Genomic DNA, 26,408 nt, shown 5'->3' with positions numbered 1-26,408 from the left:
CTGTTAAAAAAAGTGAAATTCACCTTTCAGCCAGAACTGCCATCTTCCAGTAGTTCGCCAGAGTGACCAGCACGAAGGGCAAGAGGAGCAGCCCCTAATGCGTGTTCTCTGGCTCTCAGAAAGCATGGCCCTGCGTTGGTCCTTTGGCCACATACTTGCAAATCCAGGATAAAGGTGATAGTGTAGACATCAAGGGAACAGATACTGTTTAAAATGGAACGCCCCACAAATGACACCATGGCACAATGGGAGAGGCTGCAGTGTAACCCAGCATGCTGTCTGGCTTTATTGTGAACAAACTGGGGCAGGATCCCTGCCAAGGGAGTTAATGTGTGCATTGAGCATTTTAAACACACTGGCAGCCAAGATAGCTTCCCGAAATGCCTGAAGGAAAATGATCAGAAGAAGGAAGCCAGAGAGAAAGGGACTTGGGTTCAGCCAAAGCTCCAGCTGGTCCACCCAGAGAAGCACACTTCCTGAGAACCAGTGGAAAGGAGCCTGAGCTGCGGGAGCCCATTCCCTGTGAATTCATGACCTGATGGGCGCAGAGAGAACAAAGACCCAAACTGTGAAAAAATAAAAAGTGAAAGTCATGGAGTTGCGTAGAAAAGAAAAGAGAGAATGGTTCCTACAATCTAAAACGCCCCTTCAATTATAATGAAGCTCTCCTTGAATCCTACATCACTTGCAAAGTGTGTAAAAAGGACCCTGGGCACTAGTAATCGTCTGCACAGGATTGCTAGATAGCAGTGCAAGGGACAGGCCCCGTGTGTGTGTGTGTGTGTGTAGGGGGCAGGGGGTGGATGCTGCACCACGAGGCTTGTGGAATCTTAGCTCTCCCACCAGAGACTGAACCTGGGCCCTTGGCAATGAATGCACCGAGTCCTAACTGCTGGACTGCTGGGGAATTCCCTGCACTTTCTTTCCATAAGCATTTGTTTTTTGAACTGTATGTTTTCAATAACTGCTTAATCCTATAAAAAAAATCAACTTAGTTCTTATACTCACCTGGAAAATTCTGTTGTATCTTTTTTCTTAGGTGCCAAAATTGCCAGCAGAGCTGGTCACAACCAGCGTATTTTTGTGGCTGAATTCCGACCAGATTCAGACTCCCAGTTTGTCTCTGTGGGAGTAAAGCACGTCAAGTTCTGGACCCTGGCAGGAAGAGCTCTTCTTAGCAAGAAGGGGCTCCTGAGCACTCTGGAGGACGCGCGGATGCAGACCATGCTTGCTGTTGCGTTTGGTGCAGTATGTCTCTTCAATTGCCTGTGGTCGTGTAGCTACCCAGACTGGACTGTTGGGGATTTTCGCCTTAGATAGATGAGCCACACGAACGTGGGGTGTATGGCACTGTAGTCCACTAATTCTAGCCTGTGTCCCGGTCCTGCCTGTATTTCATCTTTCCAGTTCTGATACTTTGAGGAGTCAGGGAGTGGGAAAGAAAGTGAACGAGGGAGAAAGGTTACAATGGAGACTTGAGTCCTTGGGCTGTGGCCATTCCCAAAAGCTGGCCTTAACTTTCTGTCACCCTACGTCTCCGAGGCCCTAATAATTTGTCAGAATAAAAGACATATTGTGACATATGACTTTCCAGTGTTTAAGAGGGTGCTTGGTTTAGGATTTCCTGTGCTTCCTGTCATCTTAACTCACTGCTTATCCTGAGGTTGGAAGTGCTCGGGACCCGTGTCTCACCAGCGCGAGCACAGCCCTGCCCTGGCTTCCTAGGAAGGGTGCTCCAGGGCCGTCTCTTCCCCACCCCCCATGCCACTTGGACTTAAGGTTTACAAGACACTTGTCTTTCCTTTAATATCTTGTCCTGGCCAGGCTTTTTCAATCCTTTGGTGCATCAAAAACCTAAGTTGGTTTTCTTTACGTATTTATGTTGGGTGTGTAACACTTGAAGGAAGAAAAGTATAATTCTGAAATTTTAAAACTTACATTTTTGAGGAAAACCACCACTGAAAATGCTCGTATGCCATGTCAAACTTCAGCTAAATATCATGGAGTTTCTTAATACAAGACCAGTAATTTCCTTTCTGGATGAAAAATGTACACACTCAAATGCTTGACATTATTATGCCCATATACATTAACTTTCTTCACATACAAAATTCCTTATTTAATCAATTGCCCATTCCTAATGGAAAATAAACTTGAAGATAAGCATTTTAGTCCTAATTGACTTTTTTATGTTTGAAGCAACAGTGCAAATCAGCACAAATGTTTTGTTACAAAATGGGCGGTGTTCATTGCATCTGCTGCTGTGGGCGGGAGTCCCTCAGAAGAAACGAGGAGCCCTCATAGTCAACAAGAGTCTGAAATGCAGTACTTGGATGCAATCTCAAAAACGACAGAATGATCTCTGTTCGATTCCAAGGCAAATCATTCAGTATCACGGTAAGCCAACTCCATGCCCCAACTATTAATACTGAACAATCTGAAGTTGAACGGTTCTATGAAGACCCACAAGACCTTTTAGAGCTAACACCCATGAAAGATGTCCTTTTCATCGCAGGGGAGTGGAATGCAGAAGTAGGAAGTCAAGAGACACCTGGAGTAACACGCAAGTTTGGCCTTGGAGTATGGAATGAAGCGGGACAAAGGCTGACAGAGTTTTACCAAGAGAACACACTGGTCATAGCAAAACTCTCTTCCAACAGAAGAGATGACTCCACATATGGACGTCATCACATGGTCAATACTGAAATGAGTTTGATTATATCCTTTGCAGCCGAAGATGGAGAAACTGTATACAGTCAGCAAAAAAAAAATGACCAGGAGCTGACTGTGGCTCAGACCATGAGTTCCTTATTGCCAAATTCAGACTTAAACGGAATAAAGTAGGGAAAACCACTAGACCATTCAAGTATGACCTAAATCAAATCCCTTATGATTATACAGGGGAAGTGACAAATGGATTCCAGGGATTAGATCTGATAGACAGAGTGCCTGCAGGACTGTGGATGGAGATCCGTGACGTTGTACTGGAGGCGATGATGAAAACAACCCCCAAGACAAAGCAAGGCACAAAGGAGGCCCCACAGACAGCCGAGAAAAGAGGAGGCAGAGAAGACAGAGGCAGGGAAAGAGACGCCCATCGCATGCAGAGTGCTGAAGAGCAGCAGGGAGAGGTGAGCCTTCCTCAGTGAGCAGTGCAAAGAAATAGAGGGAAACAACAGAATGGGAAAGACTAGGGATCTCTTCAAGAAAATCAGAGATCCCAAGGGGACATTGCATGCAAAGATGGGCTCGATAAAGGACAGAAATGGTATGGACCTAACAGAAGCACAGAATATTAAGAAGAGGTGGCAAGATACACAGAAGAACTGTACAAAAAAGATCTTCATGACCCAGATAACCACGACCTAGAGCCAGACATCCTGGAATGTGAAGTCAATTGGGCCTTAGGAAGCATCACTACGAGCAAAGCTAGTGGAGGTGATGGAATTCCGGTTGAGCTCTTTCAAATCCTAAAAGATGATGCTGCAAAAGTGCTGCACTCAATCTGCCAGCAAATTTGGAAAACTCAGCAGTGGCCACAGGACTGGGAAAGGTCAATTTTCATTCCAATCCCAAAGAAGGGCAATGCCAAAGAATGTTCAAACTACCTCATAATTGCACTCATCTCACACGCTAGCAAAGTAATACTCAAAATTCTCCAAGCCAGGCTTCAACAGTATGTGAACCAAGAACTTCCAGATGTTCAAGCTGGATTTAGATCTCAGAGGAACCAGAGGTCAAATTGCCAACATCTGTTGGATCAGAGAAAAAGCAAGAGAATTCCAGAAAAACATCTACTTCTGCTTCATTGACTATGCTGTAGCCTTTATGTGGATCACAGAAAACTGTGGGAAATCCTTAAAGAGATGGGAAATACCAGACCACCTTACTTGCCTCCTAAGAAATCTGTATGGAGGTCAAGAAGCAACAGTTAGAACCAGACATGGAACAATGGATTGGTTCCAAATTGGGAAAGGAGTACATCAAGGCTGTATATTGTCACCTTCTTGTTTAACTTATATGCAGAGTACATGGTGTGAAATGCCGGACTGGATGAAGCACAAGCTGAAATCAAGGTTGCTGGAAGAAATATCAATAACCTCAGATATGCAGATGACACCAGCCTTAGGGCAGAAAGCGAAGCGGAACTAAAGAGCCTCTTGATGAAAGTGAAAGAGGAGAGTGAATAAGCTGGCTTGAAACTCAACATTCAAAAAACCAAGATCATGGCATGCGGTCCCATTGCTTCATGGCAAATAGATGGGGAAACAATGGAAACAGTGACAGACTTTATTGGGCTTCAAAATCACTGCAGATGATGACTGCAGCCATGAAATTCAAAGATTTTTGCTCCTTGGAAAAAAAGCTATGACCAACCTAGATAGTATATTAAAAAGCAGAGACATTGCCAAATAAGATCTGTCCAGTCAAAGCTGTGGTTTTTCCAGCAGTCATGTATGGATGTGAGAGTTGAACTATAAAGAAATCTGAACGCTGAAGAATTGATGCTTTTGAACTGTGGTGTTGGAGAAGGCTGTTGAGAGTCCTTTGGACTGCAAGAAGATCCAACCAGTCCATCTTAAAGGAAATCAGTCCTGAATATTCACTGGAAGGACTGATGCTGAAGCTGAAGCTCCAATACTTTGGCCACCTGATACGAAGAGCTGACTCATTGGAAAAGACCCTGATGCTGGGAAAGATTGAGGGCAGGAGGAGAAGGGGACGACAGAGGCTGAGATGGTTGGATGGCATCACTGACTCGATGGACATGAGTTTGAGCAAGCTCTGGGAGTTGGTGATGGACAGGGAGGCCTGGCGTGCTGCAGTCCATAGGGTCACAAAGAGTCAGACACGACTGAACAACTGAACTGGACTGACTCAGTTTAAGCCTTTTTGAATATGCTCTAATCTTCCCTGGTGGCTCAGTCAGTATAGAATCCACCTACAATGCAGGAGACCCAGGTTTTGATCCCTGGGTCGGGAAGATCCCTTGGAAAAGGAAATGGCAACCCACTCCAGTGTTCTTGCCTGGAAAACCCCTTGGACAGAGAAGCCTGGAGGGCTACAGTTCAAGGGGTCGCAGGAGTTGGAAACCACCTAACCACTAAACCACCACTACGCTAGGGGCTATGCGAAGAGCAGGGCAAGTAAAATGCTAGTGTTTACATTCCAGTCGCAGATAAGGCATAAACTAAAGATGCTCCTGTATGAAAAGTATCATCATTGTTTTCTAAATGTGAGTTATAGAGATTAAGCATAAATATGAGGAATTTGAAATAGTATTAAATTGTTGCAGGGAATTTAAACATACAAACTAGTATTCTCAGAAAGAGTAAAGAAAGTCTGTTTTTTGGTATAATTCAAATCTTATATTCTGATTGGTTCTTTCCATATTGTTTTCGGTGCAGGATCTTATACAAGTAGCTCTAAAAAGGAAGTTAAATGGAGACAGAATAGCACATAATGCAGGATTTGATTTCTCTTGTTTTTGTGTAAATGAATTATATCAAGACCGAAATTCTTGAGATCACCTAAAGCGTTCTTAAACTTTTGGTACCTTAACAGATTTATCTTATTTTTGGATTCATTGCAGAAATGCATTGACTTTTATATTTTAAGAAATCATGGGAAATGTTAATTTTCATATACACTGCAAGACTACTATTTTGCTACAGATAAGTTTCACCTTCCATGACAAAATATTTTATCAAACCTATCAAAACTATTATGAAAGTTATTTTCACTTCCTGTTCTTTTTTTCACTCTGGGTTACTAGTGACTTTGAAGTTACTCCTTGGGGAACTAGAGGGAAGCGATTCAAAGGGGTGAAATAAACCAGGATCACAGCATTGTTAATTCAAAGGGAACTCAGAGAGTGTGAATGTTCTCAGTTTACACATGAAAAAGTTGATATTGGTGGGGGTTAGAAGTCTTGACCAAGGTTATTCCAGGTAATAGGCAACAGACATGGAGAAGGAAGTGGCCCTAACAGCCTTGAGTTCAGGTTTTCTGACACCTGACCCCACTGTTCCTCCTGCCATCCGTGCTCCTTGTATCAAAAGGGTGACCGCAGCTCACGCTTACGTAGAGAATTGCTGTTTGACTCTGCCTGAACCTTTGATGAGTTTATCTCCCCTTCCCCACTCCTTTTCAGAATAACTTGACGTTTACAGGTACCATCAGTGGAGATGTCTGTGTGTGGAAAGACCACATATTGTGTAGAATCGTGGCCAGAGCTCACAACGGGCCTGTGTTTGCCATGTACACCACCCTTCGAGACGGGCTGATCGTCACCGGGGGCAAGGAGAAACCGTGAGTCCCCTTTCTTTTCGCAGCCTCACCGCACACCCGCGTCAGGATGCTGTGCTTCGCAGTTACGTCAGGGTCACGGGGATTAGCCTCTCTGACCTTCGTCCTCAAGTGCTTCTCCTTTATTGCCTTTTATAAAAGTGCCTTCGTGATGATTCTTATTTCTGGCCTTAAATCGCTCCCAGTTTTTTTGACACTGTAGGTAGATCTAAGGTCCAGCAACTGGGGTGATCATTTTTCAGAAATATTCATGGGTAGCTATCCTGCAGGTTAGGAATTAATTTTCTTCATGTCTCTCTGCCTGTGTAAATATTTGCTGAGTAGAATTCTGCTGGTGACCTTTGCGGGGATCCTTGCCGTTGGGTTTGGGATGCATCTTGACTGCTTTCTGTTTTGTTCAGACTGGATACTAAGGGATAAGATGCGTATTGCTGGACTAGAAAAGGACGAGGGGTTGTCAGAAATAGACTGTACCTTGTTTGCTTGTGCTCAAGGCAGACTTGTCAGATAAAGTTAGGGCAAGACCTCAAAATTAAGTCTGAAGAAAGGCCTTTTGCTCAGTGACTTAAATCTCCCAGTGGAAACAAGATACTTACCATTGATTTTCTACTGATACCTTCATATCCTCGTTAAAGTGGAATGTATATGGGACCAGGACATAAGTGCGTTCCTACACAGCATTGAAAGAGCCCACAAACACGCAGCGTCTGCCTGTCACACAGAGGAGGACCGTGTGACAGTGCTGTGGGAGCACGGTTTTGTCCTAAGACAGTTCGTCTAGAAGAAAATAAAGGAATATATTTTCCACCTCTTCCAAAAGAAAAACCGTAAATAGGCTGTATTTAATCTTGTGCATATATTACCGTGACACTGGTGTTTCCATACCTTAACTAACCTCACACACTCCTACTCACTAGTAACCTATTAAACTGTAGCATATCTAATAATAATAGGCGGAAAGAAATGTGCCCTTTTGGCCCTGAAAATATATTCTGTAGCATATCAGTGCTAATCCTGTTATCTAACCTTACATTTCCATTTTCCTCCTACCATTGAGTCATTTTGGGGACTTCCCTGGAGATCCAGTGGTTAGGACTTGATGCTTTCACTTCTGTGGCCTGGGTTCAATCCCTAGTGGGCGAACTAAGATCCCGCAAGCCACGTGGCATGGCCAGAAAAAAAGAATCATTTCGCGCATTTCCTTGGTAAAAAGTATTATGAGAGTAAAAGGTACAAATGGCGAGGACAGACTAAGCAGGCTTATGCTGACATCGGAAACATTAATTTCCATAGAATTTGCTTGAACTGAATGCTTGAGACCCAGTGTGTTTTAAAATTGCCATAGAAAGTTAGAGTAATGTAAAGACTGGAGTGTCTTTTAGCGTTCTGCTTGTAGTCTGTTTATAATGAAAAGTATCTGTAAGCGCCAACAGTAAGTGCGTCTTCTGGTCTGGGCGGTTCTTTTCTCAGGTCAAAGGAGGGAGGAGCCGTCAAGCTGTGGGACCAGGAGCTGAGGCGGTGTCGTGCCTTCCGGCTGGAGACGGGCCAGGCCAGCGACTGCGTGCGCTCCGTGTGCAGAGGCAAGGTGCGCCCCGCGCCTCTCGCCCCGCAGCTCGCGGGACAGCGCTGCAAAGACGCGCCGTCCAGCTTCCCTGCCTCTTCTCTGCTACTTGGTTTGCAGAAAGACAAGCTGCTGCTCCCCTAAGCTCTGTATCTATATAGCGCCTCGTTTTCTTGAATCCACTCTGGTAGACGGTTGAATTTCTTTGCCAGTTGACTCGTTTTGATTAAGGCAGCTGTCTCCATTTGATGAAAAACCACACATTGCTCTAAAACCCTTTGACTACACATGCACTCACAGTGTGTTTATGAAATGCATATATGTGTTATCCTTAGTCTATTAAATATTAGGTATGCTTACTTTCATTTACAGTTACTTTTAACTAAAATTCAGTACTTTCTTCCCATATCCCAATGCACTTACTCCTCCTGGAGATTTTTAGACTGCGATACACAGTCAACGTCAAAACTTGGAGGACTGGAGAAGCGAGGCCTGCGGCGGTCAGCGTGGCCTAGCGCCTGGCCGAGTGCCCCTGGGGTGCGCGTCTGGCCATAGAAAGCTTTGCGTGAGCTGGTGCCTGGCTTGCTGCTAGATCAGTCCAGGCGACGACTTCTCTGAGAGCAGGTGGTTTTGGCTTGGATGCAGATCCAGTGTGTGGGTGCTGAGTTCAGGAGTGCTTCCCACACAGCACCAAGGAATTCTCCAGCGTCCATAATTCAACTATATCCTGAAAGTATCTACCAGAGAAAGCCTCAGGTTCCACAGGAGGTTGGAGGCTCAGTCCTGCCAGACTGGCCCGCCCCACAGCCCTTCAGATGCCAAGCTGTTACTGCCTGTACCTCTGGTCAGCTGTCGTTTGGAGGTTCCCACAATTCTTCTTGGACTTAAGACACCAGTCAGTCACCTGTGCCCTGACCCACGGGCTATAAATGAGAGAGTTGTACGGCCCCTCCTCGGGTTCAGTTAACTTGCTTGAGCGGCTCACTGAACTCAGAGACGTGTTCCTTACTGGGTCGCCAGTTTACTGTAAAGGGTGTAGCTCGGGCACAGCCAGACGTGGAGCTGCCCAGCGTGACGTACATGGAGCGGTGTGGAGCTTCAGACCCGCAGCCTGCATCTCCCCTTGTTCACCAGCCCGAAAGCGCTCCAAACCCTGGCCTTTGTGGAGGCTTCTTATGCAGTCTTGACTGATTAACTCTTTCACTATCGGTCAACATCAGCCCCTCTCCCATCGCCGAGGTGTGGGAAAGAGAGAGTGAAAGTGCCAGGCTGTCTCTAAGCACACGGGTCTGCCGTCAACCACCCCCTTACGTGAGGTCCAGGTGTCACCTGATTAGCATAAAAGATACCTATCTTATTCATCACCCAGGGAATTCTAAGGGTTGTAGAAGCTTCCCCAGTGGCTCAGCTGATAAAGAATCCACCTGCAATGCAGGAGACCTGGGTTTGATTCCTGGTTCAGGAAGGTCTCCTGGAGGAGGGCACGGCAACCCACTCCTGTCTTCTTGCCTGGAGAATCCCATGGACAGAGGAGCCTGGCGGGCTGTAGTCCACGGGGTCGCAGAGTCAGACTTTCACTTTCAGGAGCTTTATGCCAGTAACTGGGAACAAGACCAGACATACTGAGTGTCTGCAAGTTGAGGTTTTTCGATTTTAAGGTAATGCAAGTGATACACATTCAGTGGAAAGCATGCTTCGGATGTTTGGTTTTGCTCTCCCCAGCCAGCGACCTCTGGTCCAGTCTTCTCGTGACACAGGGCAGCACAGCCACAGCTCCCAGTCAGCACGCAGTCTCGGGATCAGCAGTTCCCCTACAGCGACTGTCTGTGCCAAGGCAGTCACACTGTTCTTCACTTTGAGGACAGGACTCAGTGAGCAACGCGAGGCGTCCAGCATGTTGCTACAGAATGGGCTTAGCTAAGCGTCCTGCGTGTGTGAGGCAGGCCGGGCTGTCGCGCTTGGTAGGTTAGGTGTGTGAAGTGCACTTCTGACATTTTCACCTTGCGACGGGCTTATCAGAGGCAGCCCCGCTGCAGCTTGAGGAGGGTGTGTGCATTTCCTGCTGCAGGTCACAGCATCGCAGAGGTCGGCAGGCCATCCTGGGGTTGCTGAGAGCGGCCGCTGTGGTGGTCCAGTAACTGTTTTGGCCCCACTTGTGTTTCAGGGCAAGATACTGGTAGGGACAAGGAGCGCTGAAATCATTGAAGTTGGAGAGAAGAACGCGGCGTGCAGTGTGCTGGTGAGCGGGCACGTGGACGGCCCTGTGTGGGGACTCGCCACCCACCCCTCCAGGGACTTCTTCCTGTCCGCTGCGGAAGACGGGACAGTGAGGCTCTGGGACATTGTCGACAGAGTGCGTGCAGCTTTTCAAAGATGTTATGGTTTCTAAGCAGCAGAGTCCTAAATTGCACTTAGCAAGTTCACAACTGTGTGGAGAATTTGGGGGAGACTGTTTACTTTGTAAGCTCTCTACTTAATGTCATTCTCTCTGACCCCCCTGGTTCTGATGCAGAAGATGCTGAACAAAGTGAATCTGGGACACGCCGCTCGTACCGTATGCTACAGTCCGGAAGGGGACATGGTGGCCATTGGGATGAAAAACGGAGAATTTATCATTTTACTTGTGAGCTCCCTAAAGATATGGGGAAAGAAGAGAGACAGACGGTGTGCGATCCATGACATCAGGTCAGTCAGCCAGCGGAATGGGGTGTCTAGGGTGTTCTCTAACTGGTCCAGCTTGAACTTGGAGAAAAGGTCCTTAGTGCCTGTAGCATCTCACCCCCCAGAAACTGGGCGCTGAGACCTGGCTGCTCATGTGCGTGCCTGCTTCTCCGTTCTGAGTCACGGGTCTGCTGGGCCACAGCGCCTTGTGGCAGCAAGTCCTCGGGGATGCTCGATGAACACGTGTCCAGCAAGCTCATCTCCCCAAGCCTTACCTTTCACCTGCCCTTTGAAAGCCTGCAAAGTTCGGGAATTCCCTGGCAGCCCAGTGGTCAAGATTGGGCACTTTCACTGCCACGGCCTGGGTTCAGTCCCTGGTCGGGGAATTAGGGTACCTCAAGCAGCATGGCACAGTGAAAAAAACCTGGAAAATGAAAACCCCTAACATCTCTTACAAAGCCTAGAAAATTAAAACTTTAAACCGCAAACACCTTTTACTTCTCTTAATCTCTACTGAATATATAGTTCATTCCTTTAATCCATTGTCACTGAACATCTGTGCTCCAGAATCTGCATTAAAATTTTTCTGGAGCCTTTTTCAGTGCTTAAGCTTTTGTTACCGGTGGTTACTGTTTACTGAACCCGGGACTTCCCAGGTGGCGCTAGTGGTAAGTGCCCGAAGTGTAGACCTGGGCTCGGTCCTGGGTTGGGAAGATCCCCTGGAGGAGGGCATGGCCACCCACTCCAGTCTTCTTGCCTGGAGAATCCCATGGACAGAGGGGCCTGGTGGGCTACAGTCCACGGGGTCGCAGAGTGGGACACGACTGAAGTGACCTTAGCATGCGTGCACACTGTTTACTGAGCACTTGTGTGATCAACACAGAACACTGGACCCAGGTCTGTCAGAACTTGCACTCTTTTTACCAGTAAGACCGTTTTTACAGTTGACACCTTCCTCAGGATGTCAGTATATAAAACAGTAATTATGGCTTCTCTAAGCTCTCCAGTGTTCCGAAGGTATGTCAGCAAGACCATGGAGCACTTTCAAAGCACCAAACCATATGGCTTCACGTGATCACTAGGCAAATAGTACTTTCTGTATTTATGTGGCAGATAGTATTTTATTTAAAAAAACTTCTTCCAAGCTCCAAGTTGCATCCCTTCATCTAATAGCCTGACATGAGTTAAGCTGGTCTGTGTCCCTTGCTGTTAAGATACAATCTTCGCAGATAAAAGAATCCTTACTGAATTATGTAACTTAGTAATATATGTAAATTGTTAGTGGTTTTTTAAAAGCTGAGATATTTTTAAAGGTGAAATCAGATGAAAAATCAGGAACCACTTAACACTGACGTAAAATATAAACCTGTTCATATAAAACAAATATGGTTATCAGTCTACAAAATCTGTTTTGCCTATCAGGTAAATCTGAGGCCGAATCACACACTCACGTCTTGAATACTTACTAAGGACTAAGCAGGAAGCCACTGGTCTAAGCTGGTTTTAGTTAATGCGGCTTCGAGGGGCCCGAGCTGTGGCGCCCGGGCTGAGCTGCCCCGAGGCATGTGGGATTCCAGTGTCCAGACCAGGGATCTGAGCTGCGTCCCCTGCACTGGGAGGTGGATTCTCGGCCCCTGGGCTACCAGGGAGGTCCCGTCAATGTTTACACTGCTGTATTCCATGTGGTCTAATGCATCTTTGCATGTCATCTCTTGTTGTATGTTCAGATTTAGTCCAGATTCCCGGTTTCTAGCAGTGGGTTCCAGTGAGAATTCAGTGGATTTTTATGACCTAACACTGGGCCCCACCCTTAACAGAATCAGCTACTGCAAAGACATCCCAAGCTTCGTCATTCAGATGGACTTCTCTGCAGACGGCAGACACCTCCAGGTACAGCACGCACACTGCACTTCTGAGTAGTTCCGCTTTTCCATGGTTAGTGCTTCTGAGACTCCTGCTCCCAGCTCAGCTCTTGCCTTTCATTCACTACCACTGCGCAGTTTCTGCATAATTCCTTACCAGTCTGTTCTTCTGAGTCCTTTTGCTCAGATTTTTATAGTCATCTTTTAGTCTTAATTACATTAGAAGTGTAAATCAAGTAGCATTTTGCCAGTATACTATGAACTATTTCTGGATTTTTACTTCTCACATGATGGGATTCTTGTTCCATTTTAATATTATGAAAGGTCTCCACTGGTTGCTATAAACGGCATGTCTATGAAGTGCCTTCAGGAAAACACCTTATGGATCAGGCTGCCATTGACAGAATCACTTGGGCTACATGGACTAGGTAAATATTTCGTGTCTTCAGAAGGGAAGAACTAACTGAAAGTCAGGAAAGTTAGAAAATCCTATTTCTGAACAGCTAGAGCCATTCGCCGAGGGAAAGTAACTGAGTTTTAAGTTTTTGTTACCATCTTGAATTCTTCCTAAGAAAATGATATACTCAGGGTGGGACCCCTCTTGATCAAGTGTATTTCTATGTCAGTTCATTTAATTAAAGGAAATCAAAGTTGTGACTTTAAAGATACCATGATATTTCCTTAAATAGGTTTAATAACAAACAGAAACATGTACTGTTAGGCAATAGTATTATTTCTCTTTCTATAGGAATGTTATTGATAGCAGCTGTTAGAAATGAAACCTTATGAATGGGTTCAAAGTTGCTGGCTGTGGAAGTTAACCATCAGTAATCATCAGTGAAAATGAAAGATGCCATCAAATTCCTATAGCACAAACACTTAATTTTTAAAATAGTTCTGTCAGCTACTGTAAAGTATTAATTGAATTTTTGAAAGATTGTTTAGTCTATAAACCCTTAAAACTGTAAAATTTCAAAAAGAAAAGGTGTATGTGTGGGGGACTCACATCCCAGGAGAAATTCAGGCTTCCAGGTAATGCCTTTTCATAATTTATTCTTATATCTACATAATGTAATTAGGTAGAGATTAATTACCATGAAACTTTTTCAGTATGGTAAACCTGTGTTTGCTATGGTGGGTTTTTTTTTATTCCTTCTCTGTAGTATTCTAGGAGATGAAGTTATGGGAATCTGGTCCAGACACGCTGAGAAAGCAGATGTCAGCTGTGCCTGTGTCTCTCGTTCAGGAATCAGCCTGGTAACGGGAGATGACTTTGGCATGGTTAAGTTATTTGACTTCCCATGTCCTGAAAAATTTGTAAGTTTATCTTGGGTTTAGTATTTTATGTAACTTTACCCCCAATTTACTTTTAATCATTAGTACATTTTCCCACATACTATGTGCTAAAATATATTGTCCTCTCATGATTTGAAAATATTTTGAAATTTGTGATTCTAAACTTTGTTCCAAGCTTCCTAAATCCATTAATCTGAAATAAAAGCGGTTAGAAATCATCTCCCCTTCCCTCAAGTCACGCCGTCTCTCAGACAACCCTAACAAAGCTGCACTCAGCCTTTTACCAGAGCTTTAATCCACCTGTTACCAAACTGCAAGTGCTTTTCAATGCAGACCCATCACTCTGAAAAAACATTTAATCAATAGCTGCGGTCCAAACTGCTTCCTCTCCAGTCTTTGTGATGGAGATGGTGGTTCCTGATAGAAAGAACTTTGACTTCTGTGTCTATCACACACACTGAGCCTTGGTCTTTATTGTTTTTTAGGCAAAACACAAAAGGTTCCTGGGGCACTCACCCCACGTAGCGAACATCCGATTCACCAGCGGTGATCGACACGTTGTTAGTGCTGGCGGTGATGACTGCAGGTTGGTGACATTCTCAGCCCAAGATACGCCAGCTTACTAGTTAAGAGATTTAATGTCACTTCTTCTGACAGGTTCATTGTATGGACTCAGCTAGTCAACATCATTAAGGTAGCAAAACCAGATGGCTCTTTGGAGTTTGTATACTGTGTAAATAGAGAATAAAAGGACTTTAAAAGGAAAGATTTTATGCATGTATGATTTGAAAGCTTAATTGAAAAACTGTTCTGAGAATCTAGAAATATCATGAACTCACTGCTGTTTTTTCTGATTGCAGTTTATTTGTCTGGAAATGTGTACATATGCCTCACTGAAAGATACGGATGCTGAGAAGATTCTGTAAATTAACAGCCTTGAGAAAAGCAGGACTACACAAGCGGAAAAAATAATCAGAACCAAGCCCTGCGCAGTCAGTGGTGCTAACTTAAGACTGAAACAGGGATAAATGCCCAAACTTGTCAAAATGAAGACTGATCGGTTCAAAATATTTGTAATATGCACAAGGTAACTGTCCATAATCCACACACTGCCAGGTAATCCCATGTCAAGAAAGGATTAAATGAACCGATGGTGACAGCCAGCCTCCATTCTGGGGAGTATGCAAATCTGGCAGCCCTGCTGGGGAGGTTTGGGAGACAGAGCTCCTCAAAAAAACGAACCAAAACCTTAAAAACCCAACTTGGATAATTTTCATCCTCTTTTTTAGCAAAAATTTTTTTGAATTTTTCTTTTCAACTGTTTAGTATTTTATCCTTGGTTTATTTTACATAAGGAAATATACCATCACCCTAAAAAGGATCAGTTTCTAAAAGGCAAACATTATTTTCCCTAAGAAAACATACAGGAGGTCTACTGGAGAATATAATGCTTCCTAAGCGTTAATAAAGGACATTTTTCTCCTGCAAGTTTTAAATTCAAGAACAAATCCCAAGGCAGTAGTATACGATCACTACATTTTCATTTCTGAGCTGTCACTCTTAACATCCAGAATTCATCTCTGTAACTCAAACAGTAGAACGTGATTATAGCCTCATTAATGAAAAAGTATGATAAACATCATTTCCAGTGATGTACAGTTTAAGGTTTTAGACAGTAGTACTATTTAACTGGGAGAGAATGCTGAGTATTTAAAGATGCAATCTAATAGAAACATTTAACATGGAAACTAAAGCATTAAATTCACATTTACAAAGTTACACAATTTAGTAACTATTGAAATAAAATTTTTATAGCCTTTTTTTCTATGGAAAAATTTTGTTTAATGTATGCCACCCCATAGGCGGACTTCCAGTGAGTATCAGTCCACTTATATAACTCATCTACAATTCTTCCTTGGTGGACTGGGGCTGAACCTTAGGTCTTTACTCCTGTTCCCTTTAAATGCTGCCAAAGATCAGTACTTGCCATTCAGGAACTTCCTATTTAGCTTCTCTCTAGTTTCCTGAGGACTGGAAATTATGCAGACTGCTATTTAAAAATATATTTTTCTAAGTATGAAGAAGTTTAAGATGCGCTATTGGTCCTGTGGATTTTTATTTTCACGTGTGATTATCTGTGTGTGCAATAGAGCCTTTCGGGTTCTGGTCATCTGTCTCCTATGTGCAATACCCTGTAAATATTAAAACCAGAAAAGGCCGAGTTACATCATGGAAGCCCAACCAGTGACTGAACCTGGTCGGCTTTAGAGCTCTGAACAGCTGCGTCTGAAGGACTGACTGGGGTGTTCGTTTAAGAAGCTTGAAACCCTAAGATCATTCTCTTTCATTTTCGTGTCAATGGATTCTCTTAAGCCCAATTTGATGAAACACTAATATTTAAAGCTTCTATAGGAGCAGTCAGTAAGTTAAAGCTAACAACTCCCCTGAAGCGCACTCCCCCCTGTCTGAGGCGGTGCAGCTTCAAATGTTCCTTGGGTCAAGTTTACCTGCTTTTGCCTGAAGAGAAATTTCAGTCTCATTACAGCGCAGGCAGAAACTCCAGCCATAATCGTGGAACCACACGGATGACCTGCTTTAAGCAAGCAGGAAGATGACCTGCTTCCCCTGCGCCGTCCTTCTCCCCGCGGGCGGCGGCCTCAATCCCTGCTGTCCGAGTCCTGACATGGTCCCACGGAGTTCAGTCGTCAGCCCACAACTGCCGTCCTCACACCAACCATCAACTGAGGCCAGGTGAACAGCCGGGACAGGCCGCGTGCATTACACCGTTTATTTTTAACCCAAAGGGTTGTTCCCGTGTGCAGTACTGACTGAGCCCTCCCCTGGCACCGCTGGCTGCCTCTCTGTAGGGAAACGCATGCCCAGACATCCTGGTGCCACTCACGGCCACCTCTGCTCCCTTCTTTTTCTGTGAACTTTTTTGATGGTGGTTCATTTTGGACCAAGTTATAGTGAACCTCTGCCTGCCCATAAAGCATAGCGGCTGAAAGATGCAACTCTTAATGTGTCTCCTTAAACAGAAAAAAATCTGATTTCAGCACATTATTTCCTCACAAAACGGTTGAACTAAATCACTTGAGCTCTTGTCTCCCGCTTACATTCTTTACAGTGAAATTATGAGAATACAAATATACTCCATTTATGAGCACTGATACTAAAAAGTCTGTTTAAATTTCTGTAAATACAATTTAAAACAAATTTCTTCTGCAGAAATAAAGCATCTCAAGTCAACACTCGAATGAACAAATACCTTAGATTCGGTGGAGTAAACTTTTTAGAATGAAGTGGAATTGCATTTCAGCCAAGGCTACCAACACGAGAGCCTTACGTATGCCCTTGTGTACTCTCTTGCTTGTTCTGATGTTTCAAGTCTTATAAGCTCAGCAAAATGCAACTTAGAAGATGGTTTAATAACTGGTTAATTCTTTCTTCTTCCAACAGCAAAGAGTTGGCCACAAGGCTGCAGGTTTTAGCATCTGAAACATGGACTTTTACACACATGTAGTTTTACTATCCCTTTATCTCTTGGATGTATGACTAATAAGCATGTCAAACAACTTTTTTTTATATAGTTTAATTTGGTCCTTAGAATATTTTGATCTTTACTATCCTTTCTGCATTAACTCTTTTTTTCTAACCAACTTTTAGTTTTACTTTTTGAAAAGCTACATTGTCTTTAAAAATCAGTGAGCTGTTATTTAATTCTAAAGCATTCGACACTTCTTGCCTTAACAATTCTAAAACCACACACACAAAACTCTGCATTTTCACTCAGTTCCCAAAAGCCTAGTCCTGTTTTGCAGCTGACCCATCTGATCTCTGTAATTATAGACTGTCATTTCAAATACACTATTTAAATCTAATTTTTACATTTAAAAAACTATCTTCAGTAATTATATTTTCTGTGGAGTTATTTGAGAATGTTATTTTTCAGAACGTGAGAATATGTATGTATAGCTGTCATCTTGTGAGTTAAAGTTTGTTCTGATAACCTTATGTATATACTTGTAAAAAATTTTTGTATAATTTTGTGATAATGTAGATCCCCAAAATACTTATTTAAAAAGCATACGTTAACAGTAAATGCAAGCATTTTAAGGAGCTGTTCCTATTTTTTGCCTTTGCCATTCCAACCACGTTCATCCTGCACACCCCGCTCCCTCACCCTTTCTCAGAAGCAAGGGAGCAGGTATTTGGCAGCCGTTCACCAAAGCAGCATTCAACTCAAAAAGCCTTCATAGTCATGCTTTTCAGGCTAAAGTCACTTGAAAGAGCAGGACTGAATAACTGTTTTATGCCACCTCAGCACTTTGGGCCACTCGTGTCTTCTGGGGAGTCGGAACGTGAGAGCAGCCATCCAACTTCTGGAATAAGGACCCTCCCCTCACACAGCACTCTCCACACTGCACTGCTGGGCCTCGGCTGGATCAGCAGTAGCAACAGTGAAGGCACCACGTTGTAAATTCTGATACCTGAACACAGAGTACAAACGCGCCTCAAGTGTTTTAATAGATTTCAGCTTCTCCTTAAACTGTCTTTGCAGTCAAAACAAAACAACAAAAAAAGACCCAATGTTAAAATCACTTAATAAACTTACAAACTTGAAAAATTAGACACTTCAGATAGGCAATAAACTTCATATTATGAAAGCAATATATTCCAAGTTTCAAAGATTTGACAAATTCTGTAGAATGTCTTTCATCAGCAGGTGGAAACTCTCAAACGCCACACTCTTCTGTCAGGCAGGACTGGGTGTCAGTCACTGAATAAACAAAACCAAAAGTTTTTCAATTAGCTGCTTTAATTAACGTCAGTTAATAGAAGTTGAGTATTTTCAGACATTTGCTCTACAGATTACAATGTAAAGATAAAGTTTGTAAAAGAATAAATTATATAAGGTACATAAAAGATACTAATATACGCATTTAAATGTAAGGGTCACAGTAAAACATTTTGAAACTTAATTTCAACGTTTAACAATGTCTAAGAAAACTGATGTGAAAGTTTGTGATCTGAAGGCCTTGAGCTCACATAGTGCGTTCAGAAGTTAAAGTCTGAGGCAAACAAGCAATTGCTGAATCAAACAAAATTTGGTTTATGTAGTAAATTATTTTGCCAAAGACCCTTAAGTGAACAGCAGACAAAAAGTGATGCTCCCCCCAAATTTGTATGCTTACAAATGTAAGAAAGTACTACATATACTAGAAAAGCATTTGAAATGACATTAGGAAAACTACGTCTAACCTTTACCTGGTCTGAGGTCGAATCCATTTCAAGGCATGCCGTGGTGGTACGGTGATGGTGGGATGGTAGAACGCACAGTCAGGCCGCGTACACTGAGTGTTAAATCTACAGTGCTGAAGACAGAGAGCAGTTTCAACAACACCTGCAAAGCTAACGCAGAAACCCACAGCCCCCTGGGGTGACAGGAGCCAGCCTGGAAGGGCAACGGGGCAGCAGACACAGACTGTTCACATTTCCTTTACTACTACTGAAGCCCTCAAACAGGCACGCCCACCAAGACAAAATCCTAATCGAAGAGTAACAAGGTAAACTTCAAAAGGACGCTGAGCGTATAACAGAGTTCCTCTCACTCCTGTAATAACCACTTGCCCATCCTGCCCAGCACCCCCATCTTCACCCTCATCTGCATCCGACTGCAGCTGGGGAACTGAAGGCCTCTCACGTGGCCACTAGGCTGCCTTTCAAAGAGAAGGTGATTCATGCCGAGCAGCCAGACAGCTGGAGACGCGTCGACCAACTGCGGGTACCCGTGTGGACTACAGATGGCGTCACTGAGCACCGCTGCGCCTCAGCGCCTCCCGTCTGTCATGAGGGTGGGGAGAGGGACACACGTTTGGGGCAAAGAAGAGCGGAACCCGACGAGCAGCAGGGAGCGCCCCTCTCCCGGGACGGGAGGCTGCTGCGCTGGGCCGCTCAGTCGCGTCCGAGTCCCTGCGACCCCACTGACTGCAGCCCACAGGCTCTTCTGTCTGTGGGAGTCTCCGGGCAAGAATACCGCAGTAGGTTGCCATGCCCTCCTCCAGGGGGTCTTCCTGACACGGGGATGGAACCCGGGTCTCCTGCTTGGCAAGTGGGTTCTTTACCGTCTGAGCCCACGGGAGGTTAGTCTACTAACATTAAACCAGTTCAGACAACTGGGCCTAACGGGCCACACACAGGCTCAGGGACAACTAGGGAATAACTTAAAGGTCTTAAAAACCGTGACGTTAACTTTTAACAAAAAAGTTAAACTGGGAAAGAAAAAAAAAGGAAGACAATATATAGTTTGCTAGTGAACAAGCTGCCACTAAATTCCTTTTTGGGAAGGTGAAAGTTCTTACTTTGGGATGATAGAAGGGACACTCCATTTTCTTACACGCTGGGAAGTAGCGGCACAGCTGACTACTGGAAGGCGGTGCTGGTGCTGTGACTGCGGACAGAGATGAGATTTGGCAAAATAATTTTCAGTGCAGTTTGTGGATGTTTTTATGGGAACTACTTTAAAAAATGGACATTTATAATATTCACTACTCAAGATACAACACTTTAGAATGCTACAGAATGGACACACCTGTTCTGTAAAACTAGTTAACTGATTCTTACACAATGACCTCAAACTATTTCTTTTTAATTCAGTTCACAGTCACAAAACTTTCCCCTCTTCACTCAAATGCAGAAGTGCAGTCACTGACCTGGTTTTGGAGGCAGTCCTGGGGTTCTTCGGCTCATGTGAGTGAAGGGACAGTCTGGTTTAGTACATTTTGCATCGTATTTACAATTTGGATGAACAAACAGACACTTCTCAGCAAATTTACAATTGGGAAAGGCTCTATAAAACAAAATAAAACGTATTATTCACATTTAATCTCCCAAATACATGGTTTTTTTGTAGAGATGGTCCATTGTGCTCTTAATTCCATCACTACTTGTTTTGAGAAACACTGAAGTAACAAGAAAAAAAAAGCAAACTCCCATTTCTAAATGACGCCAGACATCAAAACAGGGCACAGATGCCTACTTCAAGGCCTGGGGGAATCACAGACTTTCATCTCAAGCCAAGTCACCATGAGAGACAGAAGTGTTTCTTGGGACAAGAAGAGACACCGTCTACTCTGTAACTGAGGTCTCTCTAACACTTTATGCAGCAGGGCGTTTGCTACCACCAGTGCGTCCTGGCAAAACTCTTGTTAGCTTTTGCCCTGCTTCATCTTAAACTCCCAAGGCCAAACCTGTCTGTTACTCCTTCAATGTACAGAATCCTCAAACCCAGAAGTTTAAGCACCTCAAGAGGCACAGAGGCGACCCCTGCCACCTTGCGCTCAGACGACACCAGTGTGCGCTGTCCTGGAGGGCTCACAAGTGCCTCCGCTGCACGCAGTTACAAAGCCCACGCCTGGTCACAGGAGCGCCAGGAGGCTCTCCCGAGGAAGGGACCTGAAAGCCAGGCGCGAGCTGCTGCGACTCACTTGCAAGGCGACACGGGGTGATGGTAAGCGCACTCGTCCCCGTTCTTGCAGGCAGGCCAGTACTTGCAGCGCTCCAGCAGCTTCTCCGGCTTCTGCGCCACGCTCAGCTCGCTCATCTCAGCTACAGAGGGGAACGAACCAAAAGTCTTTCACTTATTATAACCAACTCAGGACGTGACCCCTTTAGTAAACTTCCCTCAACACCCAGTCTTAGAGCCTTACGTTCCATGTCTACAGTAACACAAAACAAATGAGTCCAAATAATACAACTAGAATCTTAGAAAGATTACTAGGATGTAGACTAGTGTTCTCAACGGGAAGAGGAAAGCGGACAGGGACACTCAACAAGAGTCACTTCTCCCCGAAGAACTCCAATTCTCAGAATTATTTCAGCTGAATGAAGATTAAAAGAGAAAAGAGTGTCAACTAGGGAACCAATAAAATGAAATGGGAACTGGAAACACGAGGAGATAAAAGCGTGCACGAATTCTAATGTTCAGGTCAGGACGGTCAGTGTCTACAAACAAGTGTCCCCACTTGCCAAGGCATGCGCAGTTTTCTAGGTACAGGTGATAAATTCACATCAATGGACAAAGGAAGGCAAAGATTCTGCCCAAAGCGCCACAAATGTCCTAGGACCTAGAGGGGCCCAGAGGATCACTTAACAGATCAGCGTGAGGCTGTCCAGATGTGAGGTGACGATGGAAGAAAGCCTCACGGAGGAAACCTGCTCAGAAGAGCGGTGGGGAGAGCACACGTGTGACCCCGAGGTGCTGCTCAGCACCACCCCTCCCGGGCGCGTCAAACGACACCCTCAACAACGCCGATGTCAGCAAACGGTACTCGTGCCACCAGACTGCGCCCGACTCAGGAAGCAAACACCTTTTCGTCTGGGATCTAAACTCTACTCTGTTTTTGCGCTGAGCTGTGCGGCATGTAGGACCTCCACTCCCCGATCAGGGAGGGAACCCAGGCCCCTGCAGTGGGAGCTGGGAGTCCTAACGACTGGACGGTCAGTGAAGTCCCCTATGCCATCTAATTTTTAAATGACAGCAACTAACTGAAACTTAAAACACAGAATAAACCAAGTAACACCTGAAGACCATAATGAGATGCCAGCTACTGATCCGACACCCTAGGAAAAAAACCCAAGGGTCTTACTAACAAATTTCTCATTCATGTTTATGAGAGCAAACAGCACTTCAACCACACCACCAAGTCCTCCTGCAGCTCAAACCTGGCTCTGTCGCTGACCGGCTGAGCTAGACACCCTAGGCGTGTGCTCCAACATCTCCGAACTCCTGTTTCCTCATCTAAACCAAGAGAAACTGTCTTCCTTAGAGCTTTGTGATTCCATGGAAACAAGAATGTAGCACAGGCAATCGATCAAAGGCAGTTCCACAGCCAGTTTAAGGAGTACTTCCTGCTCCAGCGCGCCCACCTCCATCTTCAAGAACGAGAACACGGCACAGAGCCTGGCCCTGAAGCCTACCACGAGCACCCCCAGACTGCCAAGACTGCGCCCAAGTGCCTTTAAACTCAGTGAAGGTCATTATCTAGCTCCAGGATAGAAAAGTATCCTTAGTCTCAAATTACGATAGTCTGGAAGGAAGGGTTTTCTCCAATTATTAATTTTTTTTTTTGATGTGTAATTCCTGCAGAGAAAATGTGTTTCACCTTCCCCTCCTAAAGAACATGCTTTAAACTCTGGCATATACATGAGAACCCAGACATTAAGAGAATACCCAAGAGCAGGGTGTTCTGGAAACGGAGTAAAGTAGCTCCTGACAGCTCTCAGGAGCAACACTAAGAAGTTAGACACTGGACAAGGACAGTATCTTTCTGACAAAAAAATGTCATACATACACAAAGTTAGAAGATGGCAGAGGAAGAGGACGGGGAGACCACTTTCTCCCCCACAGATTCGTCAAAATAACATTTAAATGCTGAGCAAATCCATAAAACAACTTCTGAATGCCGGCAGAGGACAGTAGGCACCCAGAAAGGCAGCCCAGTGTCTTCGAAAGGAGATGTTTTATCAACGGTGCTGTGCAGATGGAGAAGTCTTGAAACTACTGTAAAAATAAGACTTAAAACCAGAAGCAGGAGGCTTAAGTCCAAATCCTGAGAACACCAGAGAACTCCTGACTCCAGGGAACATGAATCAACAGGAGCTCATCAAACGCCTCCATACCTACACTGAAACCAAGCACCACCCAAGGGCCAACAAGTTCCAGAGCAAGACATACCACGCAAATTCTCCAGCAACACAGGAACACAGCCCTGAGCGCCAATATACAGGCTGCCCAAAAGGACTCCAAACCCACTGACATCTCATAACTCATTACTGGACACTTCATTGCACTCCAGAGGGAAGAAATCCAGCTCCACCCACCAGAACACCCACACAAGCTTCCCTAACCAGGAAACCTTGACAAGCCACCCGTACAACCCCACCCACAGTGAGGAAACGCCACAAAGTTCACAACTCTGGTTTTCTCTAACGTTTACTTCATAAGCTATGAACACTCTTCCTGTTTAAGTTTTAAGAGGCAAATTCACTTTTTATCGCAAAGTATAAAATCTGGGCTGCCGTGAAAGGCCAGCCAGGGTGGCTTAAAACAGCCGCTGCGATTGGTGGCATCCTTGAAACACTGGACAGGAAAGCAACTACCGAGTGTCAAACCCCCACCCGGGCGGGCAGAGCAGGCCGGACGAGAGCCTCCTGATGGGGCCTTCTTGGCCTCCCTGCGTCCTCCGCCACAGAGCTCTGCCTTTGAGCAGGAGCGAGAAACTGAGAGGCCCGGGTCAAAGCCGTGAAGGCAGCGCCCCATCACAGGCGTCTCCGTGACGGCCACAGCACCGCGCAGCCTGAGGGACAGCTTCCGCTACCCAGAGGGTCACTGCTGTGGCGCATACACCAATAAAGCTGCACACGCATGTCTACGTTTAAACCAAATTAGACCTGAAACTGCGTTTCTCGCGTGGCTCAGGGGTAAAGAATCCACGTGCCAGTGCAGGAGACGCCAGTTCCATCCCTGGGTCGGGAAGATCCCCTGGAGGAGGGCATGGCAACCCACTCCAGTATTCTTGCCTAGAGAATCCCATGGACAGAGGAGCCAGGGGGGCTACAGTCCGTGGGGTCACAAAGAGTCAGATGCGACTTGGCAACTAAACAAGACCCTAAGGTACCAAAAATTAAACTACCAAACTGAAATCCAAAGTACTAAAACACTGAAATCTTCTCATATTTTAAACAAAATATACGGGGTCAAGAAATCTGAACTGCCTGACTACTGCAGTTATCACCTCTGTTATTAACACGTACAATTTTTCTTCCTTTGAAAGAAAAGTCAAGATTTTATAACTCACTCCACCAATCAGAACTGATTCACAGCACTCCACTTTGTTCAAGATAGCAGCAATATGTCCTTTGCTCACTGACGATCTCCCCCTAAAGGCTATTTTTAGTGACTAAAAAAGGTATTTAATACATTTTCGTATCTCTAACAAGAGGAGGATTACTGTGGGAAAATTTCAGAACCCATTATTGCTTTTTCTTTGAGGCTCTTCATATTTAATATTCAGTAATTGTCTCTCTGGTTTACCAATGAAGGTGTTCCTAAAATCTTTATAAGCTGTGAGGAATATGACTGCTATTCACTATCAAGAATGAAAATGCTCAAGGCACTGCACTGGCCACTGATTCCAGTGAGAGAAGCACTGCTAAGAAGTGTCCATCTGCCTAAAATCATGTCACCATTTGAACTGAGTTCATCTCTACTACAATGTTTCTATATTAATTTAAACAAGGTTTTTTCCTAAACCTCCAAGAAGTACTTTGAAGTATCAGATAAGAAACTCCTTTCAAGGGAATTTCACTGAAGTAGAAATAACATCAAAATCCAAATAGAGTTTTCTGTCCAGTTAATTACTGATTACAAGAGTAACCAACTGCTGCTGGTTCAAGAGGAACATAACAAATACAGTTTCTAAATGGGAAAAAAGGATAAACAAGGCACCAAGCAAGAATCCATCCTTTAACAAGCATCGTGGAGAGGCATTTGTCAGCCTCCACGGTGGAACTCCGCTTTGGCATACACAGAGGACAAACAGTTTCAAATTCAATTGGCCATTTAGTCTGAAGAAGTATACAGGCCACCACCAAGTTACAATTAAAAGACCTCCAACCAACATTCATTCGAGGTAGAGACACATGGCAAAGACGTCCTTCGTGACGCCGGCACCCTGAGAGGGCGGGCTGAGCCCCCACACACCGTTTGCAAAGCTACCATCTGGGTCCTCAAGCTGCCTGCTCAGCACGCGCGACCGCTGCGGGTGGAGGAGGCCCGCGAGGCCCCCGTGTGAGGCTGCAGGGTGCTGTGCGGGTCTCATTCCTTCAGAGCACATGTCCTCCTCTTGATCTGACATGTATCCTGGGGGGCTGGGGACACCGTCCAGCGTCACTATAAACTTGGGACTCGCAGGTTTATCTGGTTGTACAAGATCTCTGCCAGACAGATAGAAAATACCACAGAATTAGGGAAACGCACAAAAAGCCGAGCCTCCTACAGCGCTCTTCAAAAAACTACCACTGCCCTGACTGGTCTGCAGTTTCTTCACTAACAAACAAGCCTTGACAGGACTCCCAGGGACAGCTAGCAGATTCCTGCTCACGCACGATGACTAGGGCCAATCTCTGTGGCGTCGGCACCAGCCCTTCAGGCTGCCCTCAGGGCGCTCTCCCTCAGCCCTGACCCCGGCACCCACTGGACCTTCACAGGGTCATGTGGAAACAAATGGAGAAGTCAGCATCTATGCTCAGAACACAAGAGCCAGCCATTCTGTACACACTAAGTTTATTAACTCTACGTTTGTTTCCTTACAGAACATTCAGTCCATTATCTATGGCGATAATCACCCCAACCCAATCTGCTAACTCTCTGACTGAGATGTCCTAATTCTTATCATCTGGCTTTTAAAATTTCATTTCCTGGATGTGCATAAAGAAAATAATCTTATTAAAAGAGCTAAATCATATACTGACTTACTTGTATGGTAACAGATTTCTGAATAAGAAAGATGAACTGAAATTTTTGAGAACTGGGTGTGCCTTATGACACACGGCCTAACTTCTCAGTCAACACAGCATCTACACTGGGGCCAGGACGGGCAGGAGGGGGCTGGGCGCTGGCGGTTAACTTCCACTGTCTATCAACACACGTGAGCTAC

The 26,408-nt window shown here is 44.9% G+C and overlaps 2 protein-coding genes across 12 annotated transcripts in view; one reads left to right on the top strand and one right to left on the bottom strand.

Moving 5' to 3' along the window:
- The window catches only part of EML5 (EMAP like 5), a 159,899-nt gene extending 142,094 nt beyond the window's left edge, over nt 1-17,805 (top strand). Inside the window, exons 33-42 of one of the 4 annotated variants that reach the window (XM_061429644.1) lie at nt 1,040-1,248; nt 6,155-6,312; nt 7,780-7,894; nt 10,035-10,223; nt 10,383-10,555; nt 12,349-12,421; nt 12,718-12,821; nt 13,557-13,710; nt 14,175-14,275; nt 14,550-17,805. In XM_061429644.1, coding sequence (XP_061285628.1) covers nt 1,040-1,248; nt 6,155-6,312; nt 7,780-7,894; nt 10,035-10,223; nt 10,383-10,555; nt 12,349-12,421; nt 12,718-12,821; nt 13,557-13,710; nt 14,175-14,275; nt 14,550-14,586 — 1,313 coding nt within the window. In that variant the 3' untranslated portion in view covers nt 14,587-17,805. Of the gene's footprint in view, nt 1-1,039; nt 1,249-6,154; nt 6,313-7,779; nt 7,895-10,034; nt 10,224-10,382; nt 10,556-12,258; nt 12,467-12,717; nt 12,822-13,556; nt 13,711-14,174; nt 14,276-14,549 lie in introns of those variants that run through there. The other 3 variants (XM_061429643.1, XM_061429645.1, XM_061429646.1) reach the window with 3 other exon arrangements.
- Nucleotides 17,806-18,191: 386 nt separating this feature from the next.
- The window catches only part of ZC3H14 (zinc finger CCCH-type containing 14), a 41,657-nt gene continuing 33,440 nt past the window's right edge, over nt 18,192-26,408 (bottom strand). For 5 of the 8 annotated variants that reach the window (XM_061429655.1, XM_061429656.1, XM_061429657.1 and 2 more), the window contains 5 exons: nt 21,177-21,297; nt 20,403-20,539; nt 20,052-20,140; nt 18,958-19,064; nt 18,192-18,469 (listed from right to left, as the gene is read on the bottom strand). In XM_061429655.1, coding sequence (XP_061285639.1) covers nt 18,463-18,469; nt 18,958-19,064; nt 20,052-20,140; nt 20,403-20,539; nt 21,177-21,297 — 461 coding nt within the window. In that variant the 3' untranslated portion in view covers nt 18,192-18,462. Of the gene's footprint in view, nt 18,470-18,957; nt 19,065-20,051; nt 20,141-20,402; nt 20,540-21,176; nt 21,298-25,453; nt 25,687-26,408 lie in introns of all 8 variants that reach the window. The other 3 variants (XM_061429652.1, XM_061429653.1, XM_061429654.1) reach the window with 1 other exon arrangement.

The sequence above is a fragment of the Bos javanicus genome, chromosome 10 (genome assembly GCF_032452875.1).
Source record: "Bos javanicus breed banteng chromosome 10, ARS-OSU_banteng_1.0, whole genome shotgun sequence".
Classification (NCBI taxonomy): Eukaryota; Metazoa; Chordata; class Mammalia; order Artiodactyla; family Bovidae; genus Bos; species Bos javanicus.
The sequence above is the reverse complement of the archived record's forward strand: the minus strand, read 5'-3'. Positions and strand labels throughout refer to the sequence as shown.